This window comes from Manis pentadactyla, chromosome X (genome assembly GCF_030020395.1).
Source record: "Manis pentadactyla isolate mManPen7 chromosome X, mManPen7.hap1, whole genome shotgun sequence".
Lineage (NCBI taxonomy): Eukaryota > Metazoa > Chordata > Mammalia > Pholidota > Manidae > Manis > Manis pentadactyla.
Genome location: NC_080038.1, coordinates 143,449,303 through 143,466,585, shown reverse-complemented (window position 1 = coordinate 143,466,585; position 17,283 = coordinate 143,449,303). Strand labels below are relative to the sequence as shown.

The 17,283-nt window shown below is 40.3% G+C and overlaps 1 protein-coding gene across 7 annotated transcripts in view; it reads right to left on the bottom strand.

Moving 5' to 3' along the window:
• MTM1 (myotubularin 1) overlaps positions 1-17,283 on the bottom strand; it is a 117,606-nt gene that overhangs the window by 75,170 nt on the left and 25,153 nt on the right. For 3 of the 7 annotated variants that reach the window (XM_036908395.2, XM_036908397.2, XM_036908399.2), the window contains exon 2: positions 1,322-1,394. In XM_036908395.2, the coding sequence (XP_036764290.1) occupies positions 1,322-1,384 (63 nt within the window). In that variant the 5' untranslated portion in view covers positions 1,385-1,394. Of the gene's footprint in view, positions 1-1,321; positions 1,397-13,598; positions 13,659-17,283 lie in introns of those variants that run through there. The other 4 variants (XM_057495224.1, XM_057495225.1, XM_036908398.2 and 1 more) reach the window with 3 other exon arrangements.

Here is a 17,283-nt window from a genome sequence, read left to right as displayed (position 1 = left end):
AGATAAATGACCACCATCCTTTCAGACTGCCTCTCACTAACTTAAAAACAAGTGTTATCAAGCACATTTCATCTTCATTACACCTTTTAAATACCACAGTTCAGGGTCAGAACAAAGCATAATTCAACCACACTATTATGAGGAGAAGGAATGTTTGATTAACACAGGATAACATGGGATTAACACAGGCTATATTTTATATTAGAGTAACATTACTCCAGGACTTATAATTACATTCTTGAAGTTACTCTTGTGTTTGGAACTGATTCTTGTACCATAACAACACTAAAATACAATAAAAACTTATAAAATCTTGGGGATGAAAAAGGACCTTATAAACCTGACACTGAAAGCAGAAAATATAAAGGAAAAGATTGACACATGTGATTACAGAAAAAATGAAACCTGTGTATTTCAAAATCAAAACACCATAAAGATAATTAAAAGGTCAACAACAAACTAGGAAAAAAGCTTGCAATGTATATTACATAGAGCTGATTATCATAATATAAAAAGAACACTTGTAAATCAATAGAAAAGAATCCCCCAAACACTCCAAAAAGGCAAAAAGGCAAAGGACAGAAATAGCCATTTCATAAGAGGAATACAAATGGACAATAAACACATCACTTTTTTTTTTAAAGGTCACCCTTGTTAGTAATCAGGGAAGTACAAATTAAAAGACACTAGCTGGCTGCCTGCTGACTGGCCATCCGGATACACTACTGGTGGGGGTGTAAATCAACCTCTCTGGTGGGTAATCAGTAATATGTGTCAGAAGCCGTAAAGGACCATGAATAAAGCTTACTTTGAATCATTCCTTTTTATCAAGGTATGTTCAAAAATCTCCCTCTAATTACACAACTCTCTCCTCAATATTTTGGACAAGTTTGTTAATGCTCTATTTGTTTAGGTCATACAAATATTTTATCATCATAATTAGAAAACAACACCAGTGTTTAGGAAGGTGTAGCAGCCTGCTCAGTGGGCCTTGGCCTTTCAGTATCTCTTTCATACAGACTTCAGGCGCGAGGGATAGCCTAGAAGCTTAAATGTAATGTGTCGCAGGAGTTCACAAAACCGATTCTCAAAAATGAACTTACGTGAAAGGACTTATAAATGCAAAACTCACTTAACATACATAAGGTATTCTGTCTTTTCTGAACAAGGTGGGATAATAAAATGACATGCACTAAAGAATTAACATTATGTGAATGAAGAATGAAATTAATAATTCAAGAAACCCCAAACAACTGCCTAATATTCAAATACAAAAAGAGAAATGCAGAGACAGACATTTAAATCTGAAAATTCAACTTACCCTCTTAATTGACTCATTTTCCAAGGAGTGTGAATTATATTTAGAAGTTGGTGCAGAAGCCATACTGGAAACTCTACCAAGAAAGACAATATTCAACATCAACTGAATTTGTATGCAATTTCAAGCATGTGTGACATCTGAGAGGTAAATGTTACGACTGAGAACAAACCACACTGCACTTTGCAGGTCCTCTTTTCACGGGAATGAGACAGCTGGAGGAGCAGCCAGAGCACAGGTCCGGTGAAAGGGCTCCAGCAAAGGGGCAGGAAGTGTGCAAAAGAAAAGGGCGGTAAGCACTCGTGGGAGAGCTCAGCAGAAGACATCACACAAACTCCCAGAATTTTCCCATCATCCAAAGTGTTCTCTAAAAAACTTACTGTTCATTAATTATGCAAAAGGCCTCAAACTTCAACACTTTTTAGTTTTTAAAGATCCTTTGGAGGCAGCCAAGCAGAATGATAAAAAGGATGGACAACTGAACTCTCACTATTTTCACCTTTAAGAATTCTGTTTTCTCCAAATTAAGGCAATTTAAAGTGGCATGGGTTTGATAGAAATCAAATTATCAGGATTTGACTTCATCAGTATTTTCTATAGAAAATATGTACTTCCTTAAATAATGCATATTCATCACAATCCAGACAAAAAACGAATGTACCAGTAAGCATCATATTCAGAACATACACAATGCCATCTTACACAAGGACACACCAGACCTGTGAAGAATGACAGCAACAACAGGAAACTTAATTTTGTTTGTTTGCTTACCAAAGTTAATGACAAAGAGAGATAAATATGAAGCTCCTGGGGGTTAAACCATGTACAATTCAACAATGCAACCATGGATATTTATGGGATCTTTTCGCCAGGCTCAGTGAAAGAGCAGCCACTGCCGGCCGCAGTCCGACACGGTGAACACTAACACACAGAACCTAGTGATCTGGTGGCTGCGCACTGCCGCTCACTGGCCTTGAGTAAGGCCCAAGGAAGGTCATGAAGAGGCAGATGAGAGTGCCTAACAGGGATGAAAAGGCAGGGATGGCCAGAGGAGGATAAGCTTACAAGACTAGGCCTGTTAACTTCTGCCCCGAACCCCACTGAGCTCTCCAAGGGCAAGGCTGGGGGGCCATGGGTCCATTTGGGTCACAGCTATATCCTGGCGCCCAACTATCTGGTGAATTAATGATTATGTGCAAAATACACAATACTGTGAAACACCACAATGGGATGAGCTTGTGTACTAGCTCACCAAATCCCAGAATACTAGAACCAGAGAGCTACCGCAAAGGCTGAGAAGTGAACAATTAGGGAAAAATAAACTACTTCCTTAAGAAAGGGATATCAGGCTTAAAAACCTGCAACTACTGAGATTTTGCACAACCTAAAATTTGAAATGACTTTTTAAAAAGATTAATGAATGATAACTCTAAAATGAATTAAATTCCGACAAAATAGTTCACACAAAATAGCCTTGAGAAACTTCTCTAACCTTAACTTCAAATCCAAGCAAACTAACCCATTACTCTCAGAGACAGCAGAATGGATGAGATGAACTAGACAGAGCAAGTCACACATCTCTGCCCTGAAATTATTCCACTGACTAAACAAGATTATGTATTTGGGGGATTTTCTTCAGTAACAGATAAAAAAATTACTTTTTAGTAATCAGATACTATATTTAAAACATTTAAATAACATAAGTCAGTGTTTTCAAACAGAAGTTGTACTAGGACTGTCAAGTCCAATATAAGAAATTTAAAATGTTGGGTTCTACAGCCAACTCAGACCTCATCTTCCTGTTCCTGTTTATAAACCATAAAGAAAGGAGTCTTCCTGGTTTCTTCACTCCTCATAAAAAACTTCCATTTCAAATGAACTGAACATAACAGACGAAAGTCCTCATTTTCCCCTTATTTTTGACTACTTACTACTTTACTTGAAATGTAAGTCACAAACTGTACAATTCAACCTTTTCAAGTGTACAGCTTAGTGCATTTTAGTCTATCCAAGACATGTGGTGACATCAATTTTAAAACATTTCCATCACCCCAAAGAGAAACAGTGTCCCCATTACTACTCACCCATCACTCCCTATTCTCCTAAACTGTCACAAACTTGCTTTCTGTCTCTATGTATTTGCCCACTTTATACATTTTGCATAAATGGAATCATATAGTATGTAATCTGTATGCCTAAAAGCCCTCATTTTTAGAGTTACACTAGAAACTGCTACTATAAAAGGTTGGATCAAGTACAAATCTGAGAAATCCAAGGGTCCAGGTAATATGGGTCAATTCCACAATGAGGAGAGCTTTAAAATTTCATCAGAGAACCTCTCTTTGTAGAATGGTTCTAATTGATCCCTGAAAGGTACAGAAGTTAGAAGAGTGTGACACTGGGGAGCATAGATACTGGAGCCCACTCTGCTCAAATCCCAACCCTGCAACTCGCTGTTTGACCTTGGGCAGGTTATTTAACTTCTTGGGCTTCATCTGCTACCATCCATCTCTATTTCAGTAGCACAGCAGAGCTGGGTAAGATGAATGAAGTAATCCATATGAAGGGCTTAGAACAGCACCTGGTATCTTTGTAAATAAATCATTAGCTTTTTTCAATTATGAAAGGATAATTATTGAATGCTAATGTCATCGCCAATTCTTCCATTCTTCCACAAGCTAGTCCTGACCCCATAACTACAAGGAAGAGAGTTAACTGCTACAGGGATAGGGTATGGCCAGTGGTGACCTAGTTAGAAAGCTTCTCTTTAAAAAGTACATGAAAATAATGCCTCATTAGGACCATGGGAAGCAGTACAGAGCTGTGGAAAATATACTGGATGGGAGAGCACATGTCCTGGGCTGTCAGTGACTTACCAAGCATGGAACATTCATCCACATCTATGAAATGTCCACGTTGGTCTAAAAGGGGTTCAATAATAATTAGAAGCTATAGTGAAGTTTACAAAAGTCGGCTACCCTTTTGGTTACAGAGTATTTTGCCCCAACCCATAAAAATCATGTTTTAACTACTAAAAAAAAAAAAACATTGTATTTGGACTACCTTGCCTATAAAGTAAAAATTGAAACTTAATTTCTTATATATATGTTAATTACAGGAATCTCAGGAAAGATAGACTTCTAGCATTTTTGATCCTGAAAAAAACTATTGTAATGATTTAAGCCCAATCCTCTCCTATTACAGAGAAGATGACCAGGAGAGGCTAGAAAGTATGTGACAAGGTCCTGGGCAAGTTAGTGGCAGGGCCAGTTCTAGCCTGAGCCCCCTAACACGGCAGTGTCCTTTCCATCTAGGGAAAAGTACTTCCAAGCAGTGTCTATTTTGAAAGAAAGGAGGTTGGATGCTACTGGTCTCAATCTCAGTAGAGAAGTTGTGGACAAGAAGCACAGTTAAGAAAAACAACTCGTTTAGACAAGCAATCTTTGGGGCCCCCAAGCCCCTTCCAGTAAAGTTACATAAAAGATGGTATTGTTTAATGAATCAAATTTTAATGTTACAATATGGCCTTAATTGTTTCTTTAAATTCAAGACAAATAACCTTAATGGTCTCATGCTGTTCCCTTCCCTAGCTGCCATCCATCCCCATCCTCTCTGTCCCCCCAGTCTTTCTTCTCCCTCTCCCTCAGCCTCTGCTTCTCACTCTCCCTCCATTTCCTCTCCCGACCACTCACCATCTCTGTCGTTGCTGCCCAGCACCCCCGACCTCCGGAACGCAAGCCACTGCCACATGGGGATTCTGGTCTGTTTCACTTACTGCTGCATTTACAGCACCTGCCACAGTGCCTGGCACCCAGCAGGGACTTCCTAGGTGTTTGGAACATGAACGAACGAACTGGGCAATAAAGACTTATTTAGCCAATGAACTTAACTGTTGTTTGCCCACTATCCCATTTAAGCCAGAAATTCATGCAAGCTTCAACGAATGGTAAAACAAACCCTTGGGTAATCAAGACGCTCAAGGCATGATGGCTCTGGGCAGCAGAACTGCAACATTAACTTCTGCCACCTTGAAGCACTTTGCACCAAAAACAACGTGAGCCCCACCACCGCATGCTATAGACTTGTCCCATGAAACAGGCATTTAAAATTAAGGTACAGAAACCTCTCCCACCACGCCCTACTTTCTGACTAAGAAACTGTTCCTCTCTGTTAAACATGAAAAACACAACAGGATTCCACAAAAGCCCTGAAGCAGACATAAGTATAAACACTTCCAAACAAATTTGCAGGCAATTTTTACTCTTACTGTAAAAATCTAAAAGCAGTACAATTAGAAAATAATTTCGACCTCTGCCTCACAGGGTCTTTGCAAGCAAAATCTAAATTCCAGGGGGAGCTCTAGTTTCTGCGGTGCCCTGATTTGGGATCAATGTGCCTAGATGAGGGCCTTTCTGAACTTCCAGTACACAGTGACAAAAGGTATGCAGGCCTTCTCTGTGGATTCTGCTCAGCACACTTGTCTTTGTTGACGCGTAAATGAAGTTTAAGGATGATCTTTCTCTGGAGGTTCCTTTGAAAGCTGTGGAAACCTACCCAGTCTGAAAACTTTACTTCTAAAGCCCAGCAGTAAGCAAGAACTTATGCAAAACCAGCCTCTGAGTCCAGAATTCCAGATCCTTCTAAGGGAGCTCTCTTTATTAGGAAGTCTATTTTGGAAAAAATGCCAAATACTTAGGGCAGTGGTGCTCAGTACCACCAGACCTATGCTCCCTCTGTTCTAAGGCAAATTTCTGTAAAGCCTCCTTAGCCTGAAATGAAAATCATAGACATAAACCTAAACACAATTTCAAAAAATCATCAATATAATGCCTTAACTCCAGTCTAAAGGAGAAATAAAAGGAGAGTGATTTATAGTAAAATAAGGTATTTTTCAATAAATTATATTACAAAACTCCTCACCATTTCCAATTTGGCCTCTAGGGGAAGTCTCACACACGCCCCCACCCCCCACCCCCACAATGAGAATGACTCACAGAACTCTGTACGTGGAAACTCCCATCAACACAGCATTTACTAAATTAACTTACTCTGACTTTTGCATTAAAGTTGTCTCAACTATAAGCTACCTAGGAGACAAGAAAGTGAAAGAGATGCCTTGAGTTGTCCTCAACCAAACTACTCTCTGCCCAAGAGAATGTTCACATCCCAGCCACTACAAGACCAGGCACACCATCAATTCAACTTCTGTTTTTGCTTAACCCACATGAAAACAATCAACAATCTACAAAACTAGGAGCTTATTTCATTTTTATACATTTCCTTTCAACAGGGGTTGGCAAACTTTTCCTTTAAAGGGCCAGAGAATAAACAGTTCCGGCTTTGTGGGCCATGTGGACTCCGCTGCAGCTACTGAACCTATGTGGCAGCGTTAAAGCTGCCGCGGGCAGTATGGAAATGAAGGGGCGTGGCTGTGTTCCAGTAAGATTTCATTTACAAAATCAGGCTGTCACCCTCTGCCTTAAACTATTAAATTTCCAAATGAACTTTCTTCAGCCAAAGCAAATCATAATCATGTATTTTTAAACTAAAACATAAGCTATTAGTCCCACCATTCATAGCTTATACTTTGCAGAAATGCACTATGGCCAGCTGCAAAATTATGTGATATAGTTGAAAAAAGGAAGGGATTCTGTGTTCAGACCAGTTTGGGTTTCAAATCCCAATTTTGTCACTTGATTGGCAGTAACAGTCATGCAATGCTGGACAAACTTCAGCTTCCTGTGAAATGGGCATGATACTACCTACCCCAGTGGGCAGTTATAAGGAACATGTAAAATGCGGACATGTGGAAATACACTCAAATACCAGGTCCCCTTCCTCCTACAAGAGATGCTTTGATGAGCTCTAAGTCATTCCTCAAACTGGCATTAATACACTTGGCTAGACTTTCCGTAAAATATACACTGTCTAACACTGCCTAGGCATTCTGCATACACATTTTCTAACATGACCCATCTAATCTTAGCAAGGGTCTGAACAGCCTTAGAGCAGTTTGTTCTCAAAGCATGCCTCCTTCCCTTTAAAAAAAAACTGGACTCCTAGTCCAGGGAAACTTTCTGTGAGATCCCTAACACGGAGACCTCGCCTCATTACCTTCTATTCTGGCTCATGGATCCAGAAATACACTAGAGGCTTCTTACTGTAAATCAAACTGTATTTATTCCAAAACAGTACCCCCATTAAAGTAAGTGGCTTATTGCCCAAATAGACAGCTGCAACACATATGCATTCGAATGTCTCAATTTTTCTCAGCCACATGAAACCTCAGTACTAAATGGGCTTCGTTTTGATGATTCTTCTTTGGAAATTACAAAATGTTAAACAGTATTTCATTAGAAACTCACTCTTTGTATCATTTTGATATTCACTATTCATTTTAAAGCTCACGATACTCTTTTACTTCTTTAAACATTGCAAAGACCTGTAGCTAAAAACAACATGATCTAATGGAAGATGAATTTTAAATCATTTTTTTCCAATGGTTACTAATGGATTTTAGCTGATCCATTCACCCTATTTAATTGGTCCCCTCATAACAAATGGCACATCTTCAAGACAGCTGATTGGCTTCAGCAGCATGAGCTGTGGCCACGGAACAGGGTAACTTTAGAACTGCTTCATACATTGAAATCAGTATGCTGTATTAACGACTAGAAACATCAACCACCATAGGTAACTCTTTTCTAATGTAAAAAGGCTACCTAACAATGATATTACATACATTTAAACAGATCATTAAATTCACCAATGGATTTTGTAACCATCAAGTATCTGCCAGTAAACAGTTTTAAAATAGGAACAAGATCAAGTTCCCCATCCACCTGCCAATTCCCAAACTCATGAACCCAGCTATCTGCTCCATGACAAAACTGTTTTGATGAACTATTTTCTCCTGTGAGAAACTGTTTCCAAAAAGTTCATTTTACACTGTAAGTAAAAAGTACCTTCTTGAGCAAAAGCTAAAAACAGTAATTGTTGAAGGTACAAGGAAACACACATAGTCAGCTATCACAGTAATGAAGGTGCCAGTCTATAACATCTCCGTCCTTTCCAAGGACCTTATCACATGGGGCATTACTGACATACCTTCTTCAACTGGAATTAGTGGTGGAGGGGGCAGGACAGAAAGAACTGAAGAGCAGAGGCTTGGATTCCACAAAACGAAAGAGGAGACAAGGCTGGAGATGATAAGCTGCTACGTGGACCAAGTCCTCCAGAAGAGGAGCGGCTCTGTTGGCACCGGGTCCTTATTCACCTGCATGGAGCAGTTGGGCACTATGGATGAACAAGTGACTACAATGTCACCCTCAGAAGCTTTCATGCCTTTGGAGACGTTAGTCTTTGGCCACTAAGGGTACTCCAACCTCCCTCCTTAGGGCTGATTTTTGTGATTATAACTCCTTTGTATATCTGTATAGTTTCCCATGTACATACATATCCCTAAATAATATGCTGATTTTGCATTAATTTGACCTTCTACACATAAACGGAATTGTTACATACATCCGCCCCTTGCTTTCCTCACAAGGCATTGTTGTGAGAAGTACACGTGCACATGTGTGGCATGCTCAGCTCATTTTCACTGCTGCATAGTAGCCCATGGGTCCACACTTTGCTTTCCATTCTCGTCTCAGGGGTCATCTGACCTGGTTCCAGGTTGCACTATTACAAACAGTGCTGTTGTGAACAATCTTGTCAATGTCTCCTGCTTCCAGCACGCATGTCAGAACTGCAATGGAAGTTTAGTGCTGACTTTCTAATGCCTTTGTCCACTCTTGCAGTAAATATATATACGTTTATAAATCAAACAACATGGAGAAGTTTGATATGAAATGTATATGAAAATGTAGGCCAACCAACCATTTGAGATGAAATGAAAACCCAGGGTTGTCAATGCTCTAATTCAAGCAAGGGGGGGAAAGGCCAGATAAAGGATGGGCTGTGTCTGAGTTTCCTAGTGCCGCTGTACAAAGTACCACAAACTGAATGGCTTATAACAGGAATTTCTTTTCTCATATTTTTGGAAGCTGCAAGTCTGAAATCAAGGTCGGCAGGGCCCTGCTCTTCTGAAGGCTGAAGGAGAGGAGCTTTCCTGGCCTCTCCCGGCTTCTGGTGGTGGCCGCGGCAATCCTTGGCTGGCACCTGCACACCATTCTAGTCTCTGTCTCTGTGTCACATGGCTCTGTCCTGCATGTCTGTCCTCGCATGGTGCTCTCCTCCCTTACAAGGACACCCATCCCACCCTGCTCCAGTATGTCCTCACCTAGTCACATCTGCACTGACCCTATTTAAGGTCGCATTCCAAGGTACTGAGAGCCAGGACTTCAACATATCTTTTGGGGGAACAAAATCCAATGTATAACAGGCCAAAGGTTACTACAGAAATGAACAATCTACAAAATGGCCACATCAACATTCAGTCATGTCAACTTTCAGACACTTCAGTTTTTCAATCCATCTATAAGCATTCACTGAACACCTATTAAATTAACCAGCACTAAAATATTAATACAGCTTCTTAGAATAATGAAATGATACCAGGCCAATCATTTCTGAGACACTCCTTTTGCAGTGTATATAATTATTTAATCCTGTTTCCAAAGAGGTTAAAAATAAAATCACTCAATAAATATATACTAGGCAACTACTCAGGACCATGGTGGGAAATTTAAAAAACAACTGAACTAGGTCTTCAAGGAGCTAGCAGCTGTGTTGGGGAGAAGAATAAATACACGACAAGTTAAATAATAATAAAGACACTGAATAGGCATAAATTAAATAGTAATAAAGATAACCATATAGGTAATACTATACAGTTAAGGCCAAATAAAACATCCACTTGTAGGTAACAATCATGGTTTCTGTTTGTGACCTTCTACCATGTGCAAGGCATTGTTCAGGCACAGATGGACTCAGTCAATCTCCCAGCAACCCTGTAAGGCAGCTACTAGTACTACCTTCTTACGAAAACACAAGCTGGAGGAATGGGAATCTGGTTAATATGCCCACCAGGAACTGTCCAAGTCAGAATTCAAACCCAGGCAGTGTGGCCCTCTTACCACCAACAGATATTTGTCTCTCCAATTCTCTACTAGAAGATCAAATACAAGAAGAAGACATTATGCCTCCTCCTTACACAGCTGAATACAAAAGGGTTTTTCAGAATCCATCTCTATAAATAAAATCTGATGGTCTCAAAGAAGATCTCTAGCCTTCATTTTAAAGATGAGCAAACAAATAGTGACTCCCAAATCCAAGTCTCTGATGCACTGAACCAGTACATCCCTTCTTGTTTGTCCACTGCAATATTACTTTGTATCATGGAAGAGTCTTTTCAAACTGTATTAAAAAGGACAAAATTTGCTACTAGTGGAAAAAAATAGAATATCCCACGAGCTACAACTATGATGGAATGAAGCCTTTGTTAAAATATCTATGAGAGCACATGCAGCTAAATGACTCATTCTTCAAAGTAGCCCCTTTGATAGAACCACTGTCACTGTTCAAAGTATTCTTCCAATTCTTCACTTGTAAGTGCCTTTAGAGTTGAAAGCTACGTAAGACACTATCATGAATTTTACCAGCTCTCAATTTTTAAAAGAAAAACAATGCTTCCCACAGCACAAGTGTTCACTCCCATGTAATAGGCCTCAAAATCATTTTGACCTAAAACCAAATGCTAAGACCTCACACAAAGATTTGACACCAATGAGGGTACTTTTTAAAAGGTGCCGTGCTCTCCAAAGGCCATTCCAAAGGAGAGTTCCCAGAATGGCTGGATAATTTTGATTTGGAGCATCCTGTCTCTTTTCTACATGGGCGAAAAGTAAAAAGCAGCAAGTGAGGTTTTTGCATGTTGTCTAGAGTTCCTCAATTGTTGAAAATGCTGGGCTTGATACATCTTAGTTAGCCCTAAATTACAAGAGAAGGGTGATCTTGCAGGTTAGCAGAGATCAGCAATAGGAGTAGTTAGTCAGCCCAACAGGTAATCTGCCATGGTAGTTAATATGTCCAAAGGGACTCTCCAAAGACTGGCTTTATCAGAAAGAGAAAGCCTTGCAGTATGACTCAGAATATGGGCAATGCTTAAATGGTTACCCTCCTACTTGGGGCAATTACCTATTATTCCATCTGTAAATACAAATGACCACCCATCCCTGCTATAGAAGGTGAAAGGACCAAATACAACACACACACACACACACACACACACACACACAACTTGGCACTATTAGCAGGGAGGAAGTTTTCAAAAAATGTGGAAGAAATAATCTAAGGAAAAAGGCAGAAATAAAAAAGGCAAGGAGATGGAGAGGAACCAAAATCAGTGTCAAAAGAATGACAAAGAGAAGATGAAGAAATTCCAGTATAATAACAGTAACACACACGAATCCGATGCAGAGAATTCCATGGCTTTTGAAGGAGCAATAAATGCTGCTCCACAGAAGAATGAAAATAATTCCCAAGCTCTAGATGGAGATCCTATTATCAACAACAGGAGGAAAAGCTAGGTACTAGTGGACGGTAATGGGTATGAATGTGGTGATGTGCAGAGACAACAGGGCTATTCAAGAAGTATGCTATCCTCTTGAAGATTGCTTCTGACCCGGGACTTCTACTAACATAATTCAACACCTAATCAGAACTTTTTTTTAAGAAAACGTCTTAGCAAACTAGGAATAGTCAAGGGCACCTAGGAAAAGCCTATAGCTAACATCATATTTAATGGTGAAAGATGGGAGACTTTCCCACCTAATGTAGGAACACGGCAAGGATGGCTGTTCTCATTGTTCTCAGAACCTTTTAGAGATCCGAGCAAGTTTAATAAGGCAAGAAAAAAATAAAAAGCATAATATATCAGAAGGAAAGAATAAAATTATATTTGCAGATAATACAATCGCATATGTAAAAAATCCTAAGAATACTACAGAAAAAATACTAGAACTAGTACATAAATTTAGTTAAGATTGCATGATACAGAAGGTCAACATAAAAATTAATTGTATTTGTATTGTTAACAAAGAACAAATGAATAATGAAGTATAAAAATATCATTTGCATAACATAAAAATTAAATATTTAGGGATACATTCAACAAAATGTGTACAAGAGCCATTCAGTGAAAACTGTAAAACACTGCTGAGAAAAATTTACGAAGCCTTACCAATGTGGAGATATATATCATATTCAAGGATCAGAAGATGCAATATTGTTATGACGTCAATACTGATTTATAGATTCAGTGCAAACCATATCAAATCCCAATGGGCTTCATCATAGAAACGGACAAGATGATTCAGAAATTTAACAGGAAAGACAAAGGATCAAGAATAGCCAAAATAGTCTTAAAGGAAAAAAAAAAAGTTGGAGTACTTCCACTACCTAATTTCTAGATTTACCATAATGCCACAGTAATCAAGACAGTTGTGGCACCAGCATAAGGATAGACATTTAGCTCAATGGTACAGACCAGAGTCCAGAAACAGGCCTATCTTTTGAAGGTCCTAGCAAAGTTAAACTGATTTTCAACAAAGGTACCAAGGTGATTCAATGGCAAAAGTGTAATCTTTTGTACAAATCATGCAGGGACAATCTGAAATCCATATGGAAAAAATTAATGAACCTTGACCCTTACTTCACGCAATATACAAAATTAACTTAGAATGAAACACAGAAGTGTTCACTTTATACTGCTGCATAAAAAACTTCACAGCTGTAGTAAACATAATGTTCCTCATGTAATTGTAGATTAATGAGACCAAAAAAATATATACTTCATAGCGGTAAACAACACACATTAATGATCTCAGTTTCCGTGGGTAGTGGTTCAAGACTCTGGCCACAGCTTAGCCAGGTCCTCTGCTCAAGGTCTGCCAAGGCTGTAAACCTCAAGAGAAGAGGATTACACAGGGTGAACACCGGGGGGTGGCAATGAGGGGAGCCACGCTAGGGTCTGTCTGCCACAACAGAGCTAAACACAAGTGCTAAAACTGCAAAAGTCCTAGGGGGAAACACTGGGGACACTCTTTGTGAACTTGGTTAGTTTAGGTTAGGCAAAGATTCCTTAGAGTGCAAAACCCATAAGTGGAAAAAAAATGGTAAAGTGATTTCATCAACATTAAAAATCTTTGCTCTTTCAAAGGCACAGTTAAGAAAAATGAAAACATAAGACAATCCAGTAAGAAACAGGTAAAAGGTTTGAGCACACACTTCACCAAAGATACAGGAATGGCCAATAGGCACATGAAGACATACTCACCATCATTAGTCATTAGGATTACGCAAATTAGACCCACAATGAGCCACCATCACACACCCACTGGGGTGGCTGCAATTTAACAAGACAATAAACGTGTTAGTCAGGAGAAGGCCCAAGCAGAACTCTCATTCTGTACTTTAGTTGCTGGTGTAAACACAAAATGGCACAGCCACTCTGGAAAACAGTTTGCGACAATTTCTTGTAAAGTTGAACAAACACTAAGCATAGGGCCTAGCAATGCACCGCGTAAGTATTTACCCAAGACCAGTGAAAACATGAGTCCACACAAAAACTGGTAAACAAAGGTTCATAATGGCCAAAAACGGAATCATTTCTTATGTTCATCAACTAGTGAACGGAAAAATTACCTTAGAGCCACACTACAGAATACTCTCTGTGACAGAAAATCACCAACTGTTGACACATGACACAATAGGGATGAATATAAAAAGCATTAGGCTAAGTGAAAGAAGTCAACCACAAAATACTGTACAAACCTACCCACAACACATTTCAAAGAACTACCAGTATTCAGACCACAGTCTCTGACTGTAACACAGTTAAGTTAGAAATTAGCTTTAAAAAACCGAGAGAATTTGTATTTAAAAATTATACTTCTATATTTCAACTCACAGGTGAATGAAATAATCACAATGGAAGTTAGAATATGCTAAACTAAATAATAATAAAAATACTATGTTTTGAAACATCCAAACAACAGAACAAATTCAAAAAAAAGAAGGTGAGAGAAAATGAAGAGAAGAGTGATTTCCAGGGTATAGCTTAAGTGAAAAAAGCAAGAGGATATATATAATGGATAGCACACTTTTTAGTGTAAGAAAAAGGGGAAATGCAAATGTGTGTGTACCTGTGTGTGTGTGTACACATGCATGCATGCACTTGCTCAGATCTGCAGAAGAAGAAACATAAAAGAATGAAGTAGAAACAGGTAACACTGACTAAGGGGGTAGGGGTGGGTGGGGAGGTGGGCAGCAGACCTGGCAGGAGACAGGGGTGGAAATAAGGCTTTGGGGAATATATTTTGATATAAATTTGATGTTAAAAAATCATATAAAGCTTTCACTCATTAAAAATTAATCAAAAAGAAACTGGAGAATATAATTTTACTCATTCATTTCCACATACTGACAAACCTCATACTCACTGACAAACCTCTGGTAAGACTAGGAAAGAAAGAAGAGAAGGCACAAATAAACAATATTAAGAATTTAAGAACAAAAAGTCAGACATAACTACAGATATAGTGGGTATTAGCTGGTGGTTTAAAATCTGCCCTCACCAAAAACTAGGCCCAGGTGGCTCTAGAGGCACGTACCACCCCAACATTCAAGGAACATATAACTCCAATCTTCTACAAACTTCTTGAGACCAGAGAAAGGGAATCCTCACATTCACTGTACAAGGCTAGCAAAATGATACTCAACTAGACAAAGGCAGTACAGCAGGGGAAAATTAACGCCAAATCTCACTCACAAATACAGACGTAAACCTTCCTGGAGAAAATATTACCAATCAAACCTAGCTTTAAGAAACACATTTGGTTCCTGCGAGCAATGTAAACCTCGTCAATGCTACAGAGAGTTTTTATTAGAAAATCCCTTAAAATGGCCCACCAACTTAACAGGTTTAAAGGGGGGGGGAATATATATATATATATCTCCCTATAATAAAGGCCGAAAAGGCGTTTGATAAAATTCAACATCCACTTAGGCCACATACACAAAAATTCACTATTAGTGCACCTACACAAAACCTAGAGTAAACATTAAACTTTATGGTGGAATATGGAAAACACCACGCCTTCTTAAATACAGCTCTTGCGCTCCACCCGAGACCCACTGAATCAGAAACTCCAGGCTTACTGCCAGGGAACCTGGAGTCTGGGAAACAGCCTCAGGTGATTCTGATGAGGCTAGCGACTCAAAGTCAAAGCGCCCTGCCCCGGCATCTCCTGGGCGCTTGCTGCAATTGGAGGGCTCCCCGGCCGTCCCAGACCCACTGCGCTGAAATCTGCATTTCAACTCCGGAGTCCAGGGATTCGCAGCGCGCTAAAGTTAGAGACGCGCTCCTACGGCAGCCGCTCGCCAGGATCACCCGGAGCACTTTTTAAAAATGCAGAAGTCCGACCTCCCCGGAGATCAAATAAATCTGAATGTCGGTGGGTGGGGCCCGGAGGGCAGGTAGGTAAAGCTCCCCCGGTGATTCTAACGAGCAGCCGGCGTGGCACATCACGGGTCTGCAGGATTCCCGCGAGAGGAAACTTCTACTTAGGGACTCTGGCCCTCTCTGAAGAGCCAGAGCCAGAGACCATGGCGGCGCCCCTCGAGGTCCTTGAAGATGACCACCAAGAAAGAAGTTTGCTTGTCACACGGCAACTTCTCAATCTGCCTTACCAAACCGAAACCGAGAAAGACTTCTCTGAAACAAAGTGCGGATGCAGTGAGGTACCAAATGAGAGGTACACCGTCGCGCTGGGCAAAGGGCCAGGCACGGATGACACCGGACTTTGATGCAAGTTGTTAAGGCGGCAGTCGCTCTAACTGCTGCTTGGGCCTATCTGCCAATCAGATGGCATCGTCAGCAGATCAAGGCTGAAATGCATCTTTCCAAACTGCACCCTCCAACTCTGGAGCCATTGGTACACGTAGCTCCCGAACACCTGAAATACATGTAGTCCAAACTGAGGTGTACTGTAAATGCCAAACACACATGCCTGATTTCCACAACTTAGTACAAAAAAGGGGGGGGGGCAATTCACTAATTATATTGATTACATGTTGAAATAATAACATTTGGGTATTCTGGGTTAAGTAAAATCTATTATAAAATTGAGTTTATCTGTTTCATTACTTTCTTAATGTAGCTACTAGGACAACAGATTACACATGTGGCTTGAATTATCTTTCCAATGGACAGCACAGTCCCAAACGATGGGGAAGTATGGCTGTGAACTACTATTTAGATCTGCCTTCCCAAACTTTAGTTTACTTACAGGTCACCTAGCCATCTCATTAAAATGAAGATTCTGGTTGTGTAGGAATGGAGGGCCTAATATTCTGCATTTCTCCTAAGCTCCCAGGAGCTGCAGAGGAGCAGAAGCATCTGGACAATCTTTATCAATAAGGAAAAACGGTTTCCTGGCATACATGTGATGGGGACCTCTGGAGAAATGATCTCATCCCCTCAGAAGTGATAACAATGGCCAGCAGGGTTACACTCAGCCTTAACTTTAAAAAATGAGTTATTATGTCTCACAGTGAGGGCCACTAAGAGGTGAAGTCCATCTCCAATTGCCCTCCATCTATGATGGAGCGCCTCAGGACTAGGAAGCTCAAAGGGAAACCTGCCCAGGGTTTCTTATATCCTGCCTGCCACACAGCCAGCATCCACAGCAGCACCCTCGCAGGGGCTCACGGAAAGCAAGCACAAACCTTCCGGCTCACCATGACCCACAAATAGCATGACCTGTCACACCAGGGGTTACTGCTGTGCAGGTACATTTCTCACTGCAGTTACAACAGCTCGGGCCAATTCCAGGCCAGCACAGGCCCTGTTCTCAGATCCCTGCCTGAGGAGGGCCAAAAAGGACCTTAATAAGGGTCATGCAAGGGCATGTAAAACACCACCACCTGATACCAAGAACCCCCTTCATGTCCCTGGAGGG